The sequence below is a fragment of the Lagopus leucura genome, unplaced genomic scaffold (assembly GCF_019238085.1).
Source record: "Lagopus leucura isolate 7727_CA_CO unplaced genomic scaffold, USGS_WTPT01 Super-Scaffold_774, whole genome shotgun sequence".
NCBI lineage: Eukaryota > Metazoa > Chordata > Aves > Galliformes > Phasianidae > Lagopus > Lagopus leucura.
In genome coordinates this window covers 7,115,473-7,143,440 of record NW_024962258.1, presented here as the reverse complement: position 1 = coordinate 7,143,440, position 27,968 = coordinate 7,115,473, and the positions used below count along the sequence as shown (strand labels likewise).

At 36.1% G+C, this 27,968-nt stretch overlaps 1 protein-coding gene across 1 annotated transcript in view; it reads right to left on the bottom strand.

Annotated features, from left to right (window-relative positions):
- The window catches only part of CNTNAP4 (contactin associated protein family member 4), a 162,292-nt gene that overhangs the window by 12,567 nt on the left and 121,757 nt on the right, over positions 1-27,968 (bottom strand). The window contains exons 13-19 of the mRNA XM_042864889.1: positions 24,418-24,615; positions 18,188-18,344; positions 15,210-15,337; positions 9,062-9,232; positions 4,461-4,679; positions 1,752-1,991; positions 102-326 (exon numbers count right to left, since the gene is read on the bottom strand). Coding sequence (XP_042720823.1) covers positions 102-326; positions 1,752-1,991; positions 4,461-4,679; positions 9,062-9,232; positions 15,210-15,337; positions 18,188-18,344; positions 24,418-24,615 — 1,338 coding nt within the window. The remainder of the gene's footprint in view (positions 1-101; positions 327-1,751; positions 1,992-4,460; positions 4,680-9,061; positions 9,233-15,209; positions 15,338-18,187; positions 18,345-24,417; positions 24,616-27,968) is intronic.

Sequence of the window (27,968 nt, the reverse complement as noted above, 5' to 3'; positions counted from 1 at the left end):
AAAAAAAAAAATTTGGTATTTGGTTCTGGGAATTAAAGTGAATCAGAGATGACAGCTATGAGGTTCATTATTGTTTCTAAACAGTCTAGCTGAAAACTCACCATTTCTGGATAAAATGACGGAGAGATATTCCTTGTAGAAGGAGCTGACATAAAGCAATAAGCTTGGTGTCCGTGTTGTTCGGAAGGCAAATGTAATTACTTCCCTGTTCAGAGTCATATCAGCATAGAAAGAAGAAGCGTGAGAACTGGAATTTTTATCAAAGGTGTAGTATTCTTGAAAACTGTATATCACAGAAGTGCCAGTCCCAAAATAAGCAGAGATCTCTGAAATGAAAAGCAATTCCATTTTTAAATATCATTCATAATAAGAATGAAATTCTGCCACAGGGGAAAAAGGACAGAAAAAAAGAAGTACATTAAATTATTGTGATAAATATATTAATACATACATAAAAAGGATTAATATGTAGAACTGTAAAGAATAGCAAGACTATTTCTGGGGCTAGAACTGGAAGACAGTTTCACATATGTTTTAAAGATCCATTGTATTAAGTACTTTTATTGTCTGTTTTTGAATATGGCATCTGCTTTTTAATATGATTTGTTTATTTATTGTCTGACATCCTCAAATCCACACATTTACTCATATGTATTTTCTACAGAAATATGGATGCAGGAGGTTAATCTCAGAACTAAACTTGTTTGCACTTGAAAATTGTTCAGGAAAAGAGAGTGGTCAGATGAAAGAAAAGAAGAATGCAACCAGGATTATGATCTTTCCAGGTATTAATCACACAGAGAGGGCAACTGTGTGTGTGCAGCACCTCATGGCAGTTTCCTAGTAAAAATAATTTTCTTACCCTATAATGCTTTCAAATATTAAGAAAAATTATTGAAATTGATATAACATGGTTCAGTTCCTTTGAAAGAATATATCAAAATTACTGTAGGTCAACCCATATATTCAGTAACAAGACCCACTAAGCCACAGCAAACTAATAATCATGGAGTGTAACCATTAACCTCTTCTCTTTGCTGAAAGCATATCATTTTTCATCCATGGTATTAGCTTCACAGTGAAAGACATGGAAGGAATTAGGCCTTTATTGAGGTGGCAGTAGTCATGGCAGTAGTTGCTAGGCTGATGTGCCCACAAGTTTAGAGGAACCTGAAGTTATAGCATTTAAACCACAAAGTACTTTGCAGAATGCATTTAATGCATGAAGGAAGAAGAAATTTAAAAAAAATAAGAATTGTTTGCAGACACAGTATTTTCTAGATGGACTTCATTCTTAATGATTTTTAATTACCCATGTTATAACACTATGAGCAAAGAACTTCTTTAAAATGGACAATAGTAATAAAGTCTTAAGGATTTTTGGTTTCTTGATTTATTTTTTAAATCTAGTTTTTCTCTGCTGATATTCTAATTAGTCTTTAAGACTCGAAAAGCAGAAATCCAAAAATTTGTTAAGCATATTATTGCTATCTGAATTAAGAAATCTATTATATAACATTAAAGAAAGCATACTGGTAGGTATCTGAAAGGTATAGCTTTTTTAAAACAGAACACGTTGAATGTATCTCCAGAGGACAGTGCTAATAAAACACTTACTGAACACATTCAGTTGAATGACAATATTAAGTATAACAAACACATTGAAAGCATTTAGATATATCTTTTAAGAGCAGTAAAGACCATATTCTGCTGCTATTTTCAAAACTGATGAAGCTGGAAGTCGGGCTTGCCTTTCTTACAAAATGGCCCAGCATAGGCAGAGAAAGTGCAGTCACAACTGAATCCACTGTACTTCTCTGTGCATTTTCCACCATTGTGACACAAGTTACCATAGCTGCTACAATGTCCAGGACACCCTGGTTCAACTCCTGGTGTTATCTTAGCTCTCTCTTCCAGGTCAAGGGCTATTCCATTTAGCTGTAATGATCGAATACATCCCAAGAATCCTTTCTGCCGGGATGCTGTTCCACCTGAAAAAAAAAAAAAAAAGAAATTCCATATATTTCTAAACATTCGTGATAACAGATGTGTAAAAATTTATTCATATTTTATAGCTCTTAAACAGTTTAGTGCAAATTTCAGTCTCAAAGAATGACAGAAACAGAATTGTAGGGTTTGAAGGGGGTCATCCAGACCAACCTCCCTTCTATAGCAGGTTCCTTTCAGTGAATTACACAGGAATGTGTCCAGATGGGTTTTGAGTATTCTCAGAGAAGGAGACTCTGTAGCTTCTCTTGGCAGCTTGTTCCAGATTTCTGTCACCCTCAATATAAAAAAGTTTTCCTCATGCTCATATAGAACTTCCTATGTTCCAGTTTGAACCCATTGTCCTATGTTCTCTTGCACCACTGAGGAAAATCTGGCCCCATCTGCTTGGCTTACACATATTAGTAATTTATGAGTAATGATAAGATTTCTTCTCACTTTTAACCCTAGGCTGATCAGACCAGGATTACTCAGCCTTTCTTCATAAGGGATATGCACCAGATCCCTCATCATCTTTTTGGCTCTCTCTAGAAGTTTCCTATTTATCTTGAGCCAAGAAACCCAGAACTGGACACAGTGCCCTAGATACGGGCAGAATAGAAGGTTACAACCACTGACCTACTGTAAACACTCTTTTAAATGCAATGTGGAATAGCACTGTCTTTCTTGGTCACGAGGACATATACTGCTCATGATGAATCTGTTGACCATCAAGAGCAATTCTGTCCTAAGTTATTTCAACATAATTGTAAAACCCATGAGGGACTTCAAGATATATAGTGCTATAATGAATGCTACTTTGTTTTAATATCAGGACATTCAATAATATTCAAGGAGGGAAAACACATAAATAAAGAACAGCAAGACAATAAAAACTATCAGAAGCAAAATAACAAAATTACTATTCTCCAGCAAATTATTCACCTAACATTATCTGAAAACAAACTGGACAACTTGATTACAGATGTGTCAAATTTTTTTTTTACCTCCATAAAAGCGGTAAGTATATGTAGGTTTGCCAGAATCTCAAACTATTTGACAAAGAGAGTCAAACACCTTTTGTCAAATAATTTGACAAAAGAAACATTTGATTTGGTGGTTCATTATTTAATAAAATTTACTGTGAAGTACTACTATCAATACAAGTCAGTACAGTTTTCAATAATTTCACAGAGAAGGATTATTTAAAAGAGAGATCAGCTCACATTCTCATTACCATTAAAAAACTATTTCAATTTAATTTTGCCAGAAACACCTGTAGAATTTCTTCATCTTCCTTTACATATCAAATCTGGTATGTTCAAACTGATATATTTTCAGCTGTTCATATTTGCATGAAAATAAAACTGGAAATAGAGCAACATAATTTATAGGTACATTAAACAAAAAGTTACCAGTCTTTTTAGTGTTTTCTAGTTCGTTCTTATCAATTTAAACAAATTTTAAGGCTCTTACTAACTTTGCAGCAGCTAAAAACATGGGTATTTTTGTTGAAAATTACTCCTCCATACTTTTAACCAAAATAAAATGATTTTGAATGATTTAGCCTCCATTTTTTCCCTTTATGTTTTTTTAGCTTTACTTCTAAGTTCTGATTGCAGTGTAAAGAGGTTACCTCTCTATTTTTTTCCTAAGGGTTAGTAATTTATTTAGTTACATTTAGTGTCATAATATTACTACCTTTAGCTTCCCTCCTTCTTAAAATGCAGCAACTAAAAATAATATAATTTAATCTGATGCATCTTGCAGCAGAATTTAAAGATAAAAAATTTTGTAAAGGTTAAGCAAAGTTCACATACTTTTACACTGTACATCAAAAAACTACACCAAAAATTCACATGTGAAAGAATATACCAAGATTATGGTAAGAACACTAATATATTGTGATGTATCATAACACAATGCTGTGGAATAATTAGATAAACATTAGGTCCATTTTAAAATTAATTTTCTTTCTGCTTTTCACCTATTTTATCTAAATACATGAAATTTTCTGAAGAACAAATATTCATGTAAATTTCATTTTTTCAAGCTTTCATGAATTTGGTCGGAAACAATCATAAATCTGTACTTCTCCTGGTTAAGTGACATCAAAGAATAATCTCTTTATCTCATTTACCATACTAAGTAAACACAGTCTAATTATTTCATTAAATGCATTAGAAAAGGGCAGAAGACTATATTTCTTAGTTGTTCTTCAAACAAACCTCAAAAAAAGTTTAACTGAAAATGTACCTGGTAATAAGTACAGGACAAAACAGTGAATTTCTAATTTCAAGACAGAGCTACATCTCAACGGATTTTAAATGAAGATTTTAATCTCATTGCACAAACTTCTTTCAAAAGACTCACTTTGCTATGTTTTTTCCATGCTACTTTTTTTTTTTTTTTCTTTCCTCCTGTCAAACTTTCATAATGGCAATTAGAAAAGATTCTGGTGAATGAATGCATACCTACAAAAAGCTGGCTGTTGAGTTGCAGACGAAAATGCCCATCAGGTGGAGCAGCATGAGACTTTTGAGGAATCTGATCTACTTGTAAGGATGCCTCTTTGATGTTTCTTTCAGCTTTCACATAATGCCACTGGTTGTCATTCAAGAAAGTGAGTGACTGCACTTTAACTTCATTAGGTCCATTTCCAACATCGAATGAAAAAATCACTTCATATGGAGCTAAAAAGAACACATCAATATTTATATAAACATTTAAATTATTTTGCAGTGATCACAAAAAGCATTATACAGTAGAGCAAGTTTTAGTCTAAGATCTAGAAAATAATTTTACCTGAGAAGAGCCAGATCAATTGGCAGATATATGAATATTGACCAACCAAGTGACTTTTGCTAAATGTGAATAGGCAAAGAGTTTCTCTGCAGCAGAACTGCTCTCATGGAGTTATTTTCCAAGTCTGGAGACATAGCTGGATTTGCCCAAACATAAGTGGAACACCATGCCTTTGGCCTTGTAAAACTTCATTAGTTTCACAAAGACTTTTCAAGACTGTCCCATTCCCTCTGGATGGCATCCCTTCCTTCCGTTGTTTCAGCTGCAACATTCATCTTGGTGTCATCTACAAACCTGCTTAGGGTACACTCAATCCCATCACTGTGGATGCCCCATCTCTTGAGGCATTCAAAACCAGGCTGGATGTGGTTCTGGGCAGTTGGATAGTGGTTGGCAAACCTGCCCACAGCAGGGGGGTTGAAACTAGCCTTCTGAAGTCCTTTCAGGCCATTCTATGATTCTTTGATTCATTCTGTGCCATTCATTCTCTGTCATTGATAAGGATACTAACAGGTACCAGTTCCAAGATTGAACTGTGAAGGATACTACTGAAGCATAATCATATATGAAAAGAAATAATCCTTAAACATGGGATTACCAATTATCAATATTATAAAATATTAAGAATTTGAATAAAGGACTAGAGAACTGAGAAATTCCTGTTAATCTAGCAGAAAAGCTCTCATTGTACTGCACTACAATCCAAGAGAAAAGAAAGATTAGAAATAACTGAGGAGAATTAAAGACTGCAAATATTTAAGAACATAGTATGCTGGCTCCTGTTCATCACTGACCAAAGTGTTACCTTCTGTAGTGAGGTCTTATGATACTTCTAAGTAATGCTGAAGTCTGAAAAAACAAATTCTTCTCTAAAGTCACTAAATGAGCCTATGAAATTGCATATTAGAATGACAGATGAATATTAATGGTAACTATGTTTCGAAATAGTGCTTTATGGCTGGGAATCTGTTCCCTCAAATAGCATCATTGTACTCCTTTTATCTGTTGTAGTTTCTATGACAGTAAACAGGAGGCATTGTTTTCAAAGCAGCTGAAGTAAAATAAAACATAATGTGCAGTCAATTTTAAAGCAGAACTTCTTCTATTATAGACAGATTTCTTTTCTGCATAAAAATCATCAGAGCTCCATAGAGAAATAAGAAATAATGATTACCTAAAATAATTTCATTACTGAAATGAAATTTGGGAAAATTCTGTGTCTTTTGGACACATGAAAACTCAGTCTACTTGTACTGTAAGACAACAGAAAAAAAACCCAAACATTAGAACTAAGGGGATAGAAACTATGTGACTGCGTAAAAAGAATTTCTGCTGAATGCTACCTTCTGTAGTGAAGTCTTATGATACTTCTAGGTAATGTTGGAGTGAAGTCTGAAAATACAAATTCTTCTCTAAAGTCACTAAATGAGCCTATAAAATTGCATATTAGAATAACTGATCTGGTAAATAATGTGGCTGTTTAGATTTTAAACATAAGAAAAAAACCTGGAAGACAGTTTGAAATCAATAAGAAAATAATGGATTATGTTAGCATTGCTAAAAAAAAAAAAAAAAAAAAAAAAAAAAAAGTAATGTAATCTAGATCTAGGAAACCAGTCCAAGAAGTTCCAAAGACTGACTTAATTATAATTATAACCCTATGTGCTTCTGGTGGAATATGATCAAAATATATCAAAAAAGAGATAAATACATTTTATAATACTTTGAGCAACTCTGATGCAATCAACAGCACTGCAAGCTTAGAAGAAAATTAGCTTTTAAAACTACCATGGTCAATCTACCTTTGGATATTTTGCCACAGGATATAGAGAGATGCTGACTAAGTTCTAAAATATGTCCTCTTGTGATGAAGAATCAGGTCAAAGAGCGCTATGTGGGTAGATAAAGAAGCTCTGTACTGGAGCATAGCTATTCTGCTGTAAAAATGTGCTGTGGTCCCTATTTGCCTTTATGTTAGATACAAATATTCCAAACACTGTGGAGACTCTTGCAACCCTAATGCATTTGAACTTAGGCAGAGCACAGGCACAGACTGGCAAAGTGGATTGGAAGATGCAGTCAATAGTGATCGTGGATCAGCAGCTAACTGTAGCTAAAATGACTAACAAAAAATGCAGTCAACAGGACATGCTGAATCATTTAGAGTACCAAGACAATGTTACATGCAGAAGGAAAAAGCGATTTCCAAATAATAATAACAGAATACAACAACTGAGCTTTTTCAATAAAGAAAAGATAGCTTTCCACTCATACTGAACAATAAGTTGCAAATTTGCGTGGTAGGTTGACAGCAGCTTCAACTAGATCTTTTTTAAGCTACTTCTATTATAGATCAAAATTATTAAAGTATTGTGTTCCCTACACTACCTTTAATGACTTTTTATCACATTATTACAAAATAAGAAATAATCCTTCCATGAACGCTTAGGTAAAATAGTTTCTTGGACTACAGTTTGAGAATATAACTTGCAGTCATATGAGTAATACAGGTACTTAGAAAACTTTCAGAGATGAACTAACCTAGTTGCTTTGAAGAATTATCTGTGCAGAACACTACAGGAACTCAGAAAAAAGTTTAAAGTTTTGAGGTTTCTTCATTTCTTTGGGGGGAAAAAAAGAAAACATAATAAAAATGATAATGATTTTGTCTTAAAAAATAATTATTCTGTGTTTTAAAATGCAGTTAGTATAAAAAAATTATGTTTTTGTAGAAGCTTTCTAGAAAATCATGTATGAACTGAAGTATTTATAATGGTTTATAAAAACTAACAGATCTAAAATTCACTTTTCCTGATTTGATTATTGAACTGTTTCTTTTGTTTCAGTGAAGTTGGGCTTTAAAGATTATATCTAATGCTTCTATTTATGACAAAATAAAGATGGAGAACAATCAATAAAATGCTAAGAAAAATTTTGTTAGGAAGTATGTAATGCCATATATTAATAATATATTAGTTTTAAATCATTTCTACCATGTCCTCATCTGAAACACTGAACCTGAAATTTTCATCATCGTATTATTATACTGATCTGTGAAACTATTAATAGCATATGAAGTGTAAGTTGGTGAGTTAAAATCTATTCCATATGATTATATGGTAATGCCTAAATGAATCTGTACAATAAATTATGTTAATAATGACTGATATTGCCTTTAGTACAAAGATATAATTCTGTTTTCAGAATAAACAATACTGCACATAAAAAAGAATAGTTTTTAAAGTTCACTCACTGAATTATGACCTTCTCTGGAAGTGAAGAAATGTTTTCAGGTTTGATGAACAGTGTAATAAAGTTTTAAATTATGATTCAAATGCTGAAATAACAGGCAAATTCAGCTTTCTCTAATGCCTTGTTAGTCACAAGTCCACAAAACCACAATATATAATACTTTGCACAACTGAAGGATACTCATGAAGGAATGTGACAAATGACATGAGTTTGTCTGCATATTATTACCATAAAGACAGACTTATGCTATCTTGTCCACTGTCCAGAAAATCCAGAAAAATTTATTTATTAGAAGAATTTTTTCTAAAGTTTCCATTGAGTTTGGAAAAGCATCAAAAATGTCATGGAGGAACATTGTTATTGCTTCAGAGAATTCCCACTGAAGTTCTGACCTAGCATACTTTCTGTATTGCTTGGCACTGAGATTATTATCCTAGTGTGTTTTCACCTATTCACAGAATTTTAACAGAAAGCAATTAATGGTGAACATGTTAAAAAGCACTAATGAAAATAAGGTAACTTCAGAATATGCTTTGAGACTGAAAACAAAAAAAAGCATTAGAGAAGATTCTATAATTAAATTGTAAACAAATCAAAACAGAAGGGGCTTTTTTGCTATTTTTAATAATGCAACTAGTTAACACTGGTAAACAAAACCCAACATTTTAATTTTTAATACAGATACACTAATGTTTATAAAGTAATATTTTGTATGATTAATATGCATTATACACATATATATTTATATAATTTATATCATGTGCAAGAAAATATTTGAAGTTGATCAATAAGAAAATGAGACAAAGATAAAAGCAAAGGGGCAAAACAAAATGATATGGGGAGAAATGCCAAAGCTACATCAGGAGTAATAACAGTAGTAAATCTAAAGAATGTATTTTAAATACTCCCCCATTAGTTAATTCTTATATATTCAGATTAAAATTTAAAATAATAATATTAGTAATATTAATAATAGTAATTAAAAACAAACCCCAAAACCTTCAATGTAGCTACTTACAATACAATTCTATCCTTATGAAGTCTTGAATTCCCAGGTTTTCTAAAAACATTCCAGAGGAAGCAGTAGTTTTAAAGAAAAACGATACATCCGCGCTGAATTCTCCATGGAAAGTAGGGAAATGCAGATAGGACATTTCTGTATTGAAGGATGCTGAATTCCAAAATGCTCCTGGTTGTCAAAATGAAAGTTGAAATGATACACAAAATGTTGACCTATATTGCCAGTATACATTTTGTAACCATTTAAGTAAAGGAAAGTGCCCATGTATAAAAAGGATTTTCACTGTTCAGAGCACATATTCACAAAACAGTGAGACAATACAAGAAGTTAAGGTGCTCTGTTCTGGCAACCAGAATTCAGTAATGAGAAGTTAAATGCTTGGAATCTCAGTTAAGGCCTGATGTATCCTTTTTGGGTACAAACATCTGAATGGCTTTGAATGAAGAACTATCAGTCTTGAATAGCTTGTATGAATGTCAGTATCTGGAAAAGGTAGACAGAACATTACTTTGGATTTTACTGAAAAGCATTTACAAAATAAAGTTGTGATCAATATGGGTTCATAAAGGGAAGTCCTACATGAGTTATTATCTCTTTCCACAATAAAACTTAGCAGATGGTGAATATTCCCGAGTTTTGGTAAGGTCTTTGATAGTATCCAAGACTGTATCTGGGTAAATTGTCCAACTGTGAGATGAACAGGTATCTGTTACACTGGATGGTGAACTGACTGAGCTCAAAGTTTCATACTGAATTGAGAAATGTATATTTGGTAATCAGTCACTAGTAGTGATCCCCAGAACTCAGTTCTGGAGCCAGTTTCTCCCTTTTCCCCTTCCCCCTCTGCTTCACCTGTACCTTTCCCCTTTTCACTTTCTAAAAGAAAGAACAACTGATGAAATCTACCTGAAATTCTGCAAGGCCCTCACATCATATTGTTGTCTTTAAATTAGAAATATACAGATTTGATGGGTGGACTATTCAGTGGACAAGAAATTGACTAAATGGTCACCATTAATTGATTAAATGGTCTACCAGGGCGTTAAATGTGGTTAAATGATCTGTATCCAGGAGGACGAAAGTGATGAGTAGTGTTGCTCTGCCTTGGGACTGATATTCTTTGAAATTTTTAGCAATGATCTGGATAGTGGGATTGAGTACATGCTCAGCAAGTTTGCTAATGACACTAAGTGGAGTGGTGCAATTGATACAAAAACAGGAAGGGATGCCATTCAAAGGGATCTGGACAGGAGTGAGAAACTGGCCCACAAGAACCTACTGAGGTTCAACAATGACAAGTGCAAGATGCTGAACCTTGGTCAGGGCAAACCCGGCTTTATGTACAAACTGAGAGAAGAATTCCTAGAAAGCAGTCTTGTGAAGAAGGACTTGCAGGTTCTGGTGGATTAAAAGCTTGATGCAAGCCAATGGTGTGCCCTTGCAGCCCAGTAAGCCTACTTTATCATGGGCTCCATCAAAAGTAGAGTGGTGAGCAGAGTGAGGGAGGTGATAGTCCCCCTCTGTTCTGCCCCTCTGGGGTTCATCTGGAGTACTGCATCCAGGCTGGGATCTCTGGCTGTGGGACTAGATCCAAAGGAGAGCCATGAAGATGATCAGAAGGCTGGAGCACTTATCCTATGAAGAAAGGCTAAGGAAGCTAGGCTTATTCAGCTTACAGAAGAGAAGAGAATGGGCCGATCTCACTGTATTCTTCCAGAAATTAAAGGGAGCTTATATGCAGAAGGTAGACCAACATTTTACAAGGTCTAATTGTGATAGGAAAAGGGAGAATGGTTTTAAACTAAAAGAGGAATGATACCGATATTAGGACAAAATTCTTTACTTACAGGGTGGTGAGACACTGGCACTGGCTGCTCAGAGAAGTGGATTCCTCATCGCTAGAGGTGCTAAAGGTCAGGTTGGATGGGTCTCCATCAGGCAACAAGCTTGCCTCAGGAAGACTGTGGCAACCCATAGAGAAGGCCAAGAATGTGGCTGTACATGCCTTCAGCTACAGGGAGTCCCTGAGCCTGCAGCTACAGGACAAGGGCAGCAGGAATTCTACCTGCATGAGGTGTGAGCAGCTGGAATATCTGCTCAACATGGTAATAGACTTCAAGGAGGAGATGGAGAGATTAAGGAGTGTTTGGATGTGTGAGTAGGAGGTTGACAGATGGAATAATTCCCTTTCATACTACAGGAACTTTGGATTCGTTGATCATGGGGTGATTTACTTGGCACTTGGCCTAATGGCTGCAAACACATGTCATCTGTCTCTAAAAGGGAAATGGATCTTGGCCCATGAGCTGTCAGAGCTCATTGAGATGGCTTTAAACTAGGTTGGATAAGGTAAGGGGACACAGAATTCTCTTGTAGGACCTTGTGGGGACTCCTCAGAGGAGTTCATGTTATCAACACCTTGCCTGAAACCTTCTAATGTCCCTCCAGGAAACAGTGAGGAAAAACTTCAGATTCCTACCAGGTTTGAGGGAAGGCTTCTCTGGAAAGGTAATGTCTCTGAAAGCCCAGCTGAACTGTTTTCACAACAATACACACAGCATGGCAGCAAGAGGAGCTGGAAACAGTGGTGTCCTTCGAAAATTACAATCTGTTTGCTATCACACAAATGTGGAGAAGTGACTCCCATAACGATTACACTGTAGAGGGATATTGCCTTTTTAGAAGGGACAGACTAGATAGGAGGGGTGAGGGAACTGTTCTTAAAGCATGAATAGACAGTGAGGAGCTCCCTCAGAAAAATAGTGAGGAGTGGACTGAAAACCTGTGGGTTAGAATAAGGGATAGGAATAATAAAGGGCACCTCCTAGTAGGGATGTATTACAGGCCACCCGATTAAGGTGAGACCCTCTTCCTTCAGCTGCGAAAGGCATCATATTCTCAGGTACTCAGGATGATGGGGGATTTAAATCACCTGCATATCCACAGGGAAAACTGCATGGCAAGCTGTAAGTGATCTAGTCAATTACTGGAGTCAAAGGATGATAACTTTTTGGTTCAAGTGTTGAATAGACCGACCAGAGTTTGATCTGCTGCATCTGTTCAGCCATGCAGAGGAGATCATTAAAGGCATTACGACTGGAGGCAGCCTACGCTGCAGCAACCATGCCCTGGTTGAGTTTGTGATCTTGATGAATGTGGGTCTGGCAAAAAGTGAGGTCAGGATCCCCCTCCTGAGGGATCGGAACGGGCACGTACTGTAACAGGACCCAAAACTTTGGGAGAGCAAACTTCAGCTTGGAAGCTGTCCTTAGAGACAAGGGAGCAGAAGGAAGCTAGATACACCTTAAGGATGCCTTTCTGAGAGTCCAACAGCTCTCTACCCCTCAAAATAAGGAATTGGGCAGGGGAGACAGGATGGTTTGACAATGACATTCTTGTAAGACTAAGAGGGAAAAGAAAGGATTGTACCAGCTGTACAAAGGAGTGTCACAGAGATGCTGTCCAGACTTGCAGAAAGGGGATTAGGAAAACCAAAGCACAGATGGAACAGAACCTGATGGGGTGTATAATCAGTGGATATTAAGATGTTATAATCACAGAATAAACAAGAGAGTTAGGTGAAGTAGATTATGATAACAAAAGAGAATAAATGGAAGGCTTACCCTTAGTTCTCACCACAAAACACCAGAAGGAGGGATCTCCAGACGAGATCCTTCCCCACTGGTAGCCAGCTCTTAAATAGGTCTATGAGAGGTGGAGACTGGCTCCACCTCTTCCGGCAGCACAGGTGAATTGCCTTCACCTGTGCTCCTCTGGCTGACTCATGACTCGCCTCAGGTGATCAATCAGAGGTTCAGGCCGTGACTCAGCAGTTCCCATACATGGGGGAATGTTAAAAACAACAAGATAAGATTCTATAGGCATGTTGGCCAGAAGAGGAAGGCCAAAGAGAGTGTTCCTCCTATGGTAAATGAGAAAGGAGAACTGGATACAACAGATATGGAGAAGGCTGAGGTACTGAATGAGATTTTTGCCTCATTCTTCCCTAGCAGTCAGGAGTCTTGTATTTCTCACACCCCTGAAGCTCATATCCTTGAGTCTCTAGGTGACCACTGGGGGAGTAATTTCTCCCACCTCCCCCACCATAAGGGCAGAGCAAGTCTGAGACTGCCTTGTGAAACTGAATGTATACAAGTCTATGGGGGCAGATGGCATGCATCCCATGGTCCTAAATAGCTGGTTGATGTGATTGCTAAGATGACCTCCATTGTATTTCAAAAGTCATGGCTGTTGGGCAAAGTGCCTGGGGAGTGGAGAAAAAGGAAACATCATTCCCATTTACAAGAAAGGGAGGAAGGAGGATCTGGAGAGTTCTCCAGATCCTGGAGATCAGGCTGGTGAGCCTGGGAATATCATGGAACAGATCCTCCAAGAAGATGTGTTAAGTCACAAGCAGATGATCTGAGACAGCCAAGGGAAAGCCTTCTGGAGGCTTTCTGAGATGGACTTCAGTGGGCAAAAGGAAGTGACCAATGTCATCTACATGGACTTGTGCAAGGCCTTTGACACAGTCCCCTACCACAGCATTATCTCTAAATTGGACAGATACGGATTTGGGGGGTGGACTGCCTGGTGGATAAAGAATTGGTTGAAAGGCCATAGACAAAGTATTGTGACGAATGGCACTATGTCTAGATGGAAGATGGTGACAAGCAATGTCTTGGTTTTTTGGTGCTTTTCAACATAGAATCATAGAATTGCTTAGGTTGAAAAGACCTTAAAGATCAAGTCCAACCACAACCTAACAATACTACCCTAACTCTAAGAACTGTCTGCTATATTCCTGAACACATCCAAACACATTCAGGAATGTGATTCACTTTTTTAAACACATTCAGGAGTGATGACTCAACCCCCTCTCAAGGGAGCCTATTCCAGTTCTTAACAACCCCTTCTCTAAGAAAGTTTTTCCTGACATTCAACCTAAACCTCCCCTGGCACAACTTGAGGCTATTTCCCCTTGTCCTATCACCTGTCACAATTATGAAGAGACCAACCCCGCTCTTGCTATAATTACCTTTCATATATTTGAAAAGAGCAATAGGGCCTTCCCTCAGCCTTCTCTTCCCCAAACTTAACAGCCCCGGGTCCTTCAGTTGCTCCTCATAGGGGATACTCTCCAAGCCGTTTACATGTCCTGTTGTCCTTTGGACCTGCTCCAGCACCTCGGTGTCCTTCCTGTACTGAGGTGCCCCAAACTGAAAACAGTACACATCTTATTCCGATCTGAATTATCCCAAGATTCTTTCTCCTAACCCCATGATTTCATAGTTCTATGATATGAGTTAGAAGTTCAAAAATGTATGCCGTAGAAGAGAAAACAAAACACCTAACAGTTTTGTTTTGTTTTTTCCCATGTCTCATAAAGGTTCACAAGAAAATTAGAATGCACTTCTTCAGGACAAGTCTTCCTAATTACACTCACAAGTCAGAGGAATGAAATTGAAGATGATCCTATATTGAAATAAATGCATACTAATTTGTTGATACATGTAATAATAATTTGCTAATACATGTAGTCTCCTGAGTAAGTTTAAAAGTACAGATCAGTATTTTTTACTGATGTTCACTTATTTTTAATCAGAAAAGTTAAATAAATTTGGCAAAGGAGAAAATAAAAGCAACCATAGAACAAAAATAACCACAAAAGATGATGAAAGAATATCACATAACAAAAAAAAAAAAAAAAAAAAAAAAGTAATTTATGAAGCACTGTGAAGAATTTCAGGCAAATAAATAAGGATTAATGAAGATTTTAATCCCTTACTATATACCAATTCAATGCTTTGTTTGAGATCTTTAGTATGATGTTTTTCCTCTTCTAAGTTTTGATTAGAAGTAGTAGAAATATACTATAGGTATGGTAATAAATGCCATATAATGTATACTATACTAACTATGCACTATGCTGATCTTCATTATGTATCCTCAAAAAATAGTTCTTTATAATTCTACTTTGGATTTGAATTGGCTGCTTTGCTTTTTTTTTTTCCTTTTCAATTACTGAAAGATTGGATAGAACTTTTACAAAGTCATGGCCTAGGCTGTTTAATAGATGATTCTCAAAACTTATTATAGACAAGGTCTGTTGTTATTAAGAAAAAACTCTGTAATTGTTACTTACTGTCACCACGACAAAGTAAAGGCCCCAGTCTGAAAGCTGCTTCAGAATTTGGTCTGTCAGTGTCTGTGATCACAATTTCAGTTACTGGTAGATGCTCCTTGTAGGAAAGCAATCCAGTATCACTAGTCCTGAAAGGGCAAAATGAAAGCTCTTTCAAGTATCTCTGTGATTCTGACAAATGTTTCAATATTACTGACATATTGTTGAAGAAAAATATATAATTAAATTTCTAAATTCTGAAAGATAAAGTTAAATGTCTTGGCATAACTTTCCAGCAAGTTTAACACGTTTTTGTTTGTTTGTTTATTTTTTCATTTCTGAAAAAAAAAAATCAAATAGAAAAACATGAAGTCACAGTGAGTGTACAGGAAAAGAATTATCTACTTCAAATAAGTAAAATACAGAAAAAGAAATAAGAATCCCAGTGACCTGAGCCCATGCCTACTACTGCTAATTTCAGACAGAACTCCTTATTTAATGTTTTTTGTTAATTTAGTGTCAGAACCGACCTAGTAGGCTTTAGTAAATTTCAGAAAACTCCAGTACTGGCTCAAAGATTTTTTCTCAAGATCTCATGGAAACGTTCAATCTCTAGAATGCTCGGGAGTATTCTAGAAAGTTCAGTTTGTCCATTAGATCAATTTCTACCTGAATCATCCTTCAATAGTCAAGGTAAAGTCAGAGACAAGTGAATAAATTGAGAGACAATAGTTCATCTGGAAATCACACTGGTTAGGGGTTAATCAACAAAATTAACCAAGAGAATGGGAAGAGATTCCCTCCTTAGGCTCAATGAAATCGGTTATTTAGCTGAGGAAGTGTGGGATAGTTGAGTGGATGGTGAAGTGTGTTAAGAACTAGCTGACTGGCTGAGCTCAGAGGGTTGTGAACAGTGGTACAGAGTCTTGTTGGAGACCTGTGACTAGCAGTGTTCCCAAGGGATTGATGTTGGGTCTGGTCTTGGTCATGGGTGACCTTAATGTGGAGATAGGGTCCACCTTCAATAAATACACTGATGATACAAGGCTGGGAGGAGAGGCTGACACACCGGAAGGCTATGCTGCCATTCAGTAAGACCTGGACAGACTGGAGAGCTGGACAATAGTAATCCAGATGAGGTTTAACCGCAAGTGCGGAGTCTTGCACCTGGGAAGGAATAACCATCAGTACAGGTTAAGGCATGACCTGCTGTAGAAAAGGTCTGTGGGGAAGAACCAGCAGGGTCCTGGTGGATGACAGATTGGCCATGAGCCAGCTTGTGTCCAAGAAAGCCAACGGCATCCTGGGGTGCATAAAAAGAAGCATGGCAAGTAGGTCAAGGGAGTTGATCCTCCCCCTCTTCTCTGCCCTGGTCGGGACTCACCTGGAGTATTTCACCCAGTTCTGGGCTCCCCAGTACAAGAAAGACAAGAATCTCCTGGAGAGAATCCAGCCGACAGCCACAAAGATGATGAAGAACCTGGCACATCTTCCTTATGAGGAAAAGTTGTGTGACCTGGGTCTGTTCAGCCATGAGAAAAGACTTAGAGAGTGTATGATCAATATTTACAAGCACCTTTAGTATGAGAGTCAGGGAGACAAGGCTTTTTTTCAACTCTTTTCAGTGGACTGTGGGGGCAGGTCCATAAACTGGAGCATAGGAAGTTCTATACAATTACGCAGAGGAACTTCTTCGCAGTAAGGATGATGAAGCACTGGAACAGGCTGCCCAGAGTGGCTGTGGATTCTTTGGACCTAGACATCTACCTGTGCAGCTTGCTGCAGGGGGCCTGCTTTGCAAGGGGGCTGGACTCGATCTCTGGAGGTCCCTTCCAGCCCCTACAATTCTGTGATTCTGTTATTCTGTGTTTTTTTTCTTTTCCCTTTGCAATCATCATAATCTTTCTCAAAATAACTTCTTTGTTCATCTGTTTTGCAGCGTAGTGCAAAAAATGCTAGTTTTTTTCTGCGAACTTTTTTTTTTTTAATGAGAAATGCTAACATTTGAAAGCAATACTTATGCTAATTTTTGACATAGTGAGATACTGCAAATTAGAACTGAAAATTTCTTGAAGCAATTTAAAGTTTCTCCTTCATTAAAACTATGCTCCAAGTAAAAAACAACTAAGCAGAAATTGTAACTACAATTCTTTGTGCTCAAAAAACATCTCGATGACAGCTGTAATTACTTTTCTTGATCTCTGAAGCATTGAAGCAACCGATTCAAACCAGTAATCACTGGGGACTCACACGTAATACTAAGCATGTATCACTACCAAAATAAGTGTAATTATAGCTTTAAATAAAATAAAATAATTAAATTAAATAATAAAATTTGTTTCAAGAGTTTAAAAACTTAAAAGTTTATTAAATGAAGTTTATTAAAAGTCCCAGTCTGCTTTTAATGTTTTTTTTTCTTTTTTCTTTTTTCTTTTTCTTTTTTCTGAGAAAGCTAGTTCAGATCCTCTTTCAGTAGAAAATCTATGTTTTGGAAATACCTAAACTTTCTTAGAATAATTTGAATATATAAGTTCTGCTGATAATTAGAATGTCCAAGCTTAATAAAAAAAAAATTAAAAGGATCAAGTTTGAACTGTAAAAATTGTTAAAAATGGTGTTTAACATTCCCTAGAATTTCTAGCTTTTTTCCCCCCCAGAACCTGTCAGCTTTAATTGTTTCCAGTATTCTATAAACAAATGACTGTAGTTGTACAGACAAGAGCCAACACCTTAAAATATAAGTTTACTTGAAAATTAGAAGAACTCTTGTTAAAATAAATCTTAACCTAATTCAGAATATAAATTGAAAGAACTAAAAATAACTGAAAATAAAACATATTATTTGTAATCGTCTAACAGTGTTATCTTAAAGAAACAGATGACACTATGTTAATTTATGTTTACAATGGTCTTGGTGTTCAGAATCTGCAAAGGCCTGTGTTTCTTTATTTGCATTCCAGGACAAAGTGTTATGAATAAACAGCAATTGAAAAAATCACCATTCATTTCTGTCGGCATTGCAGTTGCAATAATGCTGGGAATCAATGCATCTCCCTTCCAAGCCACAAGCGCATTTCTGAACAGCAGGCAAAGAACCTCCCCAGTAAGTCTGTATTTCATTGGTCCTTCCGATCCACCAGCTCAGCGGCAACCCATCTAAAAGATATGTGTGAAAATATCAATTCCCAGGTTTATATACTACTCTTCCCACTTTTTTTTTTTTTTTTTTTTCCATCCAATTTTTCAAAATTCTAAGAGGAGGAAAATTATTTTTCAAATGTAAAAACTTTAAAGAGCAATAATAATAAAAAAAGTTATCACCTTTACCTGGCAAGGAAATACTCATTTTAATACCTCATTATGAGGTAGCAAACAATTGTCACAGGCACTTCCTTGTTTAGTAGAGATCAGAACTCACAGTCCCTCCTTTGCCAGTCATTATATTAGAATCATTTATACTAATAATTCAATTTATATATTTTATTTTAAAGTGATCTGTGAAGAAGGAGGTAACATTACTCCGAAAAACCAATTATATTGATACTAAAAAGATCAATTTTACATCATGAAACTACCAGGAATCAAATCAGAGGAATTATAGAAAATGCAGAAATGGACTTATCCTACTAACAAGAGCTCAGAGTAGTACTCACATCTGTGATGCACGTTGAACAAGTGAATAGAAAAATTACGCAGTGTTTATCAAATTACCCAAAGTCAGCTGTTAAATCACATGCTGCAGATTCAGAATTTATGTACTCAGAATTTATGTATTCAGAATTTATATACTTATACTCGCATATATACGAGACAGCAAAAATCATGTTAGTGCCTTGGTCACTTGGGAAAATTGCGTATTTGGTAAAGAGTATTTCCCCTTGTGTATTACTTCTCTGTATAATGCATTTGCCAGTGTTTTTTATAGTAAAGTGACAAAACTGCACGTTTCCTCAATTTTAAAGTCCTGTAGATTAAGATTAAAGAGTTGTCAAGCAAGACAGGTAATAGAAAAAATACACAGCACAGGAAATGTCTAAAATATGTGAAGCATAAAGACAAATCACCTCAAATCAGAGGGAAGAAGGTTAAAAGTTGCAACACGTTAATGTCAGGGCATGAGAAAATGTCCAGTAGTGTTACACTGTAGTTTTCTACAGAAACAATTCTTCTTGCTGTTGTTTTGCCCAAATAAAACAACAAAAAAATCAGCAGAAGGCCTCAGGAATAAACTCAAATTAATACTAGTTTTAGCTTTACTTTACACTGTTTATTGAATCTCACTGTTAGATAACACCTCTATTATGCTGACAATGTTAAAAAGCTTGCAAAAATATTAACTGCACTCATTATCACATGACTGTTGGCTCAGCAGGCCAAAGAAAGATTGCAAATTATTTCCAGAAAAGTCAAATTTGCATAATAGCATCGATGTCCAATGTCAGTGTTTGTATTTGCAAGCCTTCACAGGAAGAAGAAAATCTGATGACAGTTTATAAACAATTCATCAGGCAGCTCTTTAAAAGGTTTCCAGCAAAAAGGGCTGTAAAAAAATTGATGTGTTTCTGATATTTCAACAGCATCTCTTAGCTTTGTATTGTAGTCATGTACTAATATTCCCAATTTTTTACATTAGGACATATTTGAAAGCTAGTCTTTGTTCATGTAAAACTATGAGAAGAGAATATTTACAGAAATGTAGCATCTTCATACTTATTAGTACAGATTGTCACCCCTGTTTTGTTGCTAAATATTGCCTAAGCAATGTATATTAATAAAAGGGACTAGAAATTTCTTAATAACAGCCATGTACATTTATTAACAAGTAACATCTTTAGTAACATCATTTACATGTACTATCAGGTTGACTGAATATAATATATTCTTAAAAAACAGAGGGTAAACAATATCTGCAATATATGTGTCTAAAAATGTATCATGTGATAATAATCAAATTTTGTATTTGTCAGGTATGGCTTTTGAGATTATAGATCACAAAATTGGGAGGGTTCTTTGCAGGAAATTTGATAGTACATATATTTGCATTTCCAATTCTGAAATTTCATTGAGGTTATAATAAATGAAACAGATTTATTTGCAGTAAAATGTGATTTGAATTTCGTTTCAGTGTTTGCTTTTGCTATATGCTATATGCAATTGCTTTTTCTGTTTTGAAGTGCTAACTATAAAATAACACAAAGAAAGAAGACTTTATAAAGGTTATCTTCAGATACAAATAGATGAAATAACAACTAAGTCAGAAAGCTATTATTTAAAATATTCCAATTAGATTATTTTGCCTTTCAGAAATTCCCTCATTTTTAAAAAATGTACATATTTTCTAAACAGAATTCTTATTTAGATGTAGGAGATTTTCATAGTATGCTGAAAATTTTCACAACTTCAGCTGTAATTCAGTTAGAAGTGGAAGAACAAAAAAACCCTGATTAATCTTCTGAGTGTGTGAGATTACAGTATTGTGTCACACTGTAACCCTAAATCTTTGTTCAAATGCATAACTGGAACAAGAAGAAAAATGCATATTCATATAAAAGTAGGTGCAAAGAGTATTTCAGAGCTCTCAGAAACACAGAGCTATATATTCCAGTAGCAATTTTAAATACAAAATCAGTAGTCTTTGGAGAGGACAAGTAATTTGCTCTCCTCTTCCTGTTTTTCAAATTGAAAGATAAATAAAAAAATTCTCTTATTTGGTGACATCATCTTAAAATTCTCAAAAGATGCTGGATTTGTTCTGAATTTCTCTCTTTTTCCTGAAGTCAGCCAGTTGTAAATTTATACTGTCAGAAAGATAAGTATAGCAGTTGAAAGATTTGAGATGTACTTCCACAGCCTCAAAGAAAAAGTTTAGTGTTTACATTTTGTAGAGTCAGCAGTTCAAAATATTTTTCAGACAAAATAATAATAATAATAATAATAACAGTAGTAGTAGTAGTAGTAGTAGTAGTAATTTAGAATATATTTAACTATAATATCTCTAGTTATTTTAGATTAACTTAGATCTTCAGATAGCTGAAAGGCAATTGCAGTGAGAGCGAGGTTGGTCTCTTCTCACTGGTGACAGGTGACAATACTAGGGGAAATGGTCACAAATTGTGGCAGGATTTAGGTTGGATATCAGGAAAAACTTCATTACAGAAAGGATTGTTATACACTGGAACAAGCTTCTCAGGGAGGTGGTTGAGTCACCATCCCTGAATGTGTTTAAAAACCATCTCTACGTGGTAATCTCAGGGACTTGATTTAGCAAAGGGTTGTCAGTGTTAGTGTAGTAAGGTGTAAGAGACTATTCTGTTAACTTCTGTGTCTCAAAGCTTGCTGGGAACACAGGTGGACTTGTTCAAGTCCAGACAAGTCCCGAGCAAGGATTGTGAAATCCTTTGTCTGGGGGAACGCAGATGGACAAGGCCAGGGGCAAGGCCAGGGGCAACGAGCGCGAGATGAGCTGCAGCTAAATAGCTGTGAAGTGCTCCTTTGTGTGGACCTATCTCCGGATGTCTCGCTCCAATTTATAGGAGGGAGAGGAGGTTCTTTTATTATCTATATACCCGGCGTGAGATTAAGAAGCAACGGTTCAAATGTTGGTCCGACCAGTTTATTACAAATCTTAATCAGGGAAATGGGGAAGGGAAGGGCGGACACTATTATGATTAGGGTAATGGAGAAGGGAAGGAGGGCGATAGAAAAGATAGAAAAGAAGAAGCAAGGAGTCTTTATAGGCAGCAAGAGGGAGATAGTCACCACCATGGATCCAGCGAGGTTCGTAGTTCCGTCTTTGATCCTCGGTAGCGGTGGGTCGTCAGGCAGAGTTGTCCTGTTGCCAATGACGACGACAACCATGGTGATGATGGCCCTTTTTCAATGCTTCAAAGTGGTTGAGTCAGCTCTTTTTGGAGTGACAGCTCAAATCCAAGGTGGTTGAGTCAGTTCTCCTTGCGGTGGCAGCTTCTGGCTCTGGGATCTCAGCAGGAACCTCCTTTGTTCTTATCTTTCTGGCCTTGCCAGCAGATAAGAGGAAGCAGGGAGGCACCAACTTGCATCTTGCCTTCGCAAGATACAATGGTATCATCCCCCAGCCTTCCATACTTAGCTGGAACGGTTTGGCCACAAGCCAGATCTTCCGCTCTTCTACAGAGCAAGCAGCTCTGGGGGAAGGGGCTTGCAAATGTTCCCAAAGCGATATCGATTGTCACACAGTTAGCACCCATCAGCTGCCTCTTTGACAAGTCACTCAGAGTCTTATCACAAGAAAAACCTCAGGAAGCAAGCTTTGAGCCAAAAAAAACTAAGAAGGATTCTCACACCGGATAATGGCCATCTCAGGGGGTACTCAATGACTCTTGCTCAAGGCCCATCCTTGTCACGTAGGCAGGAGAATAAGGAGGATAAAAGAGGAACTGAAAACCATGAGGATAGGTTTCTGACAACAGATTCCTCATGAAGAACGGAAGGTTTCTGACAACAGATTCCTCATGAAGAACGGAGGATTTCTGACAAGAGATTCCTCATGAAGAAGAACAGAGGGATTCTGGAAGATTGAGGTGATTCCTGCATACTGTCGAACTCTCCTGAGCCTGCTGCCTGACCGCTGTTGCTGCTTCAAGAATTGGCTCCTCGACTTCCTCGTCTACCTGCCTGCTGCTCAAGGCCGGCCACACTGCTGCTCCCCGTCTTCTGCTGTGTTCTGCCCAGGACCTGCAAACACCGTGCAACAGGACCGCTGCTGGATCCTGCTGGCGACTATCCCCGCTTTACGCAACTCCTGCTTCTTTTCCATCTTTTCTGTCGCACTCCTTCCCTTCCCCGTCTCCCTGATTAGGTCTTAGTAATAAACTGGATGCAACAACATATGAACTGTTGTTTCTTAATCTCACACCGGGTATACTGATATTAAAAGAACCTCATCTCCCTCCTATAAATTGGAGCGAGACATAAGGCTAGGTTGTGGCTGGACTGATGATCATAAGAGTCTTTTCCAACTTGAAAAATGATTCTATGATCATTTAAAACTCTAAATGTTAAACAGTTCAGCAGAACTGACTAGTTGTGCTCTTTCAGATTTTTAACAAATCCTGCATTCCTGTGCTGTCTCAATATATTTCAAAAATAAGTAATAAGAAGTCTTGCTTCCCTGAGTTTTTTCCTGCTTTCTTCTCTGAGTTTCTGTTTGTTTTACTCCAATGAACGGGATTTAGTTTTTCCTTGTAGTTCACTCTGTGTAACATTTAATAGCCAAAATTACAAAATACCTAGTCAGCACAATCTTGAAACCCTCTGCTGGGTGTCAATCAAGCTTTCAAATACCTAACCAAAACTTGAATCATGAATATACAGATAAAACAAAGGCTCAGTGCCTGAAAGGCATCAATAACTGAAATAAATGCTAGTCTGAGAAGTTGTAGTGATGTCCATAATACAGGCAAGGATGAGACGTATATAAAGGAAGGATTGAGAAGAACCAGAGACTTTTGAACTTCTGCTTTCTATAAAACAATGTCAAGAAATCAATTTGAGAAATTTGATTTTCTGATAAACATATAATAAAAATAATGGATTATTTTTTCAAAGCTCAGCTAATAATACGGTTTTTATGTCCATGTTCTTTTTACTCAGTACTTAAAATGGTTTTTCACAGTACAATCTGTTAACATCAATTGCATGTCATTGAGCGTTAAGACTTAAGGAGACTCAAGTCTTAACTTAAGTCTTAATTATTTAAGTACATCAGAAAGATGTATGATGTATTAAAAAACATTATGCAGAAAAAAAATTGATATCAGTGTAGTGATTTGTGTTCTTTTAACAAGATATTTCTTCAGTAAAATTTAATAACCTCAGGAAAGCAGACTAACAGAGGCTCTGTTAATAAGGTTGTCTGTTGATCTGACTTTGAGATCACTTGATATTGTGAGCAAAGATTATTATAAACTACCCTTTCTATTTTTCAAAATATTTTTATATTTTTATATATAAATATAAAAATTTATATTTTTTATATTATATATTATATTATACTTTATATATTTAAATATAAAATATTTATATATATTTTTCAAATATCTCGGCAATTTACATAAATCTGAATACTAGATCTATGATGTTCAAAATTTATTGTAGCAAAATGACATAAGCATGGTTTAAAAATAAAAAAAGATTGACAGTGAAAGAAAGTACATGGTATAACGTTATACTATTTGTCTGTTTTACTCACCTGGCTTATCTAAAAGCCTTGACTTTTTGCAGTGGTAAGATATCTCCTGTTCACAGTGTTCTGCATGGTTAATTATAGCCTGAAGCTGGTTTGGGCTGGCGGAGTACTTGAAAAATGCAGCATGAGGATTCTCTCGATTAGCACTTCTGATTCTGGTTAAGTTGGTGTTGTTGTGTTGTATTATTGTCCACGTTGTATCTTTCAAAACATGGATGAAGGATGTTAGAAAGGTGGATAAAGGATGCAAAGTAATTGAATAAGTAAGTAAGTAAAACAGAAGGGACAATGAAATTACATCAATCTGTAAATCAAATTCTTTGATCAAGAAAAAATTCTTTTGAGTATATGAAACATAGACATAAACCATGGAGCAAAAATGAAACCAGTTAATCAGTTTCTATTTATAAGTACGTTACCATATCGTGACTGTTGCTAGTTAAGTTGCTTGTTATGTTTATTGAGGAAGAAAACAGTAAATGAAGAAACATAAGAAATGGTCTCTGAAATAGTTTGGTTTGTAAATTGCAATGAAATAATAAAAATAAGGAATGGTTACTATCACTACTTTTCCCAGGCTTTAATTTTCTACTAAATAACACAAAATTATATATTAGATTATAGTAACATCGCATTTATCATTGTAATTTACTTTTTTTTTCTGTCTGAGAAAATTATGTACGTTTTTGCATTGCATGAAGAAGTAAAAGTAGCTTGCAGACACTGCATTTACTACTCAGATCAAATTAACATGATTCTTTTCTAGCCACCTGAAATCAAACAGTAATATTTATCTGAAGTACTCTTCAAGATATGTGTTTAGTCAAGAACTAAAAAACTCAGGTCAAGACATTCATAGTTCAATAGTAGCATGCTTCCAAATACCTGGTTTATTTAAGGCAACAACCACTGTACAGTCACTTGACTCAGTATTGTAACATGAAGTACTAGTTCAGAACTGAGAACTGCATTTTCTTAAAAAAAAAACACAACTCTTAAGTTAATGTTTACGTTATATACTGCTGAGTAAGGTGCTCTCTTCTTCACTGCATTGTGTGGCTTTAAGATTTGCTTAAAGTGGGGATATACAAAATACTGCCAATTTTTTTTTTTTTTTTTTTCCCTAGAAACTATTGAACTGAGTCTGCAAAATGCAGCTGTCATAAACCTTTAGCAAATATTCAGTACTCTGGACATTATTTTTGAGAAAAATATCTTCCAGAGTAATTTTCTTGTATTAAAAGAATATACTTGCATATGAATATATATATTATTCAAGTGTTTTGCATATGAATATATATATTATTCAAGTGTTTGAGTAGCTAGCAATAAATTACATTTTTATAAAAGATGTGTATTAAAATATGCAGTGTGCTGTGAAACAGACTTTCTCCAACTTGAAGCAATCTTACTAACTGAGTAAACGAGTATACTAGCTTTTCAGTTAAGTTGATAATTCACTTTTTTTTTTTTTTTTTTTTCCATTAAATGTCTTCTTTCAACTTTCTACATTTGCTGAGAGCATTTTTAATTGCAAAACCTTACCATGGAGAAAACACTATAAAACAAAAGCAACATAAACTAAAACTAACACCTCTGAAGACATTATCTTAAAAGCTGTCAGAAAATATAGGCTGACTACCAAACTAAATCCCTGCTAGCTTGGACTCACTTTAAGAAACCTGGGCTATTAAGGTCAGATGGTGTTTATTGGAAGATGGAAACTTTTATCAAACTTTTGTCAGTTTGAAGCCAGTGTGAGTAATGGTTGCCTGTAGATAGCAAAAATGCAAAATGAGAATTATGTGGATGAACAAGGAGATTCTGGCCAAACTCTAATACAGAAAGAAAGCTGACAGAAAGAACAAATAACTTGGGTGGAATATTGAAATATTGTTTAGCAACCAGTGATCAAGTAAGAACAATTAAATCTCAGATTGAATTTAAACTGTGCAGTGACCTCGTTGGCAACAAGAATAGTTTTTGCAAATACCTCATGGAAAAAAAAGAAGAGTAGGGAAAATGGATGCCCTCTACTGATGGAAACCAGAGAACTAATTACCAAGGAAAGTGAAAATTCTGAAGTACAGAACCCTTTATTTTCCTCAGACTTCATGGAAAGAGCTTTAGCCACACCGACCAATTTGCAAACTCCAAAGGCAGGAACTGGGAGAAAGAAGTGCCATCCATTATAGAAGATCAGGCGTAAGACCATTTAACAAACCTTAAGATTCCTTAAATGTGGAGCCTAAGAAATGCATCTGATGGCCAAGGGAAATGGTAGATTAAGTTGTTAAACCACTGCCAATATGATCGGAAAAGTCATAGTAGTCTGATAAAATCCAGTGCCTAGAAAAGGGAAAACATAAATTCCCTTACCAAAAAGGGAAATAAAAATACAAGATGGTAAATACTGGCAGTTATTCTCATCTCTGTATCCAGCAAAATCATGGGCATATCCTTCTTAAAACTGTGCTAACTCACATAGGGAACACCAGAGGTGGTTAATGACAGCCAACTTCAGCATGAGTAAATCATGCCAGACAAACCTGACAGACTTCTACAACAGGGTTACAGAAGTGGTACGTAAGAGAAGAGAAAATGACATTGTATGGGAACTGCTGAGTCACAGCCTGAACCTCTGATTGATCACCTGAGGCGAGCCATAAGTCAGCCAGAGGAGCACAGGTGAAGGCAATTCCTATTTAAGACCTATTTAAGAGCTGGCTACCAGAGGGGAAGGATCTCTTCTGGAGATCACCTCTCTTGGTGTTTTGTGGTGAGCTCAGCCAAAGGGTAAGCTCTTCCACTTATTATCTTTTTGTTATTGTTATCTACTTTGCCTAACTCTCTTGATTATATTGTGATTATAATATCTTGATATCTATTGATTATACAATTATATTGTGATTACAACATCTTAATATCTATTGATTATACAGACCTCATCTCTCTGGACTTGTACAAAACATTTGATAACGTCATACATCATTATTGTCTCTAAAATGGAAAGCTGCCTTGAAGGAGTTGTGGTCAATGGTTTGATTCCAGAGGATTTGGGGAGTTCCCTCAACTTTCTGGTAATATTTCTTCTGCTGTAAATCAAAACATGATTGGCTAGGCTGGGTCTTTCAATAATGATAAGAAGTGTCTCTCAGGTTCTGTATTTGAAATGGTATTATTCAACATCTCTTTTGGTTACATGGACAATGGGATAGAGTTTGCAGCTTTGGAGACCAAAACATTCAGGAGAGAAAGGATACTACCCAGAGGGATCTTGACAAGCTTAAGCAGCACTTGTGAACCTGCAGCTCAACAAGACTAAGTGCATGGTCCTGCATTTTTTTTTTTAGGACAATTGTAAATACAAGATGTTCAGAAAATGGATTGAGAGCAGCCCTGATAAGAAGGATGTGGGGATGTTCCACTGAAGAAAAAGACAACATGAGCTTGAAATGAATGCTTGTGGACTAGGAAATCAACCATATCCTGGGATTCATGAAAAGCAGCATGAACGATGTGTTGACGGAGGTGACTCTGCTCTTACACTCTTG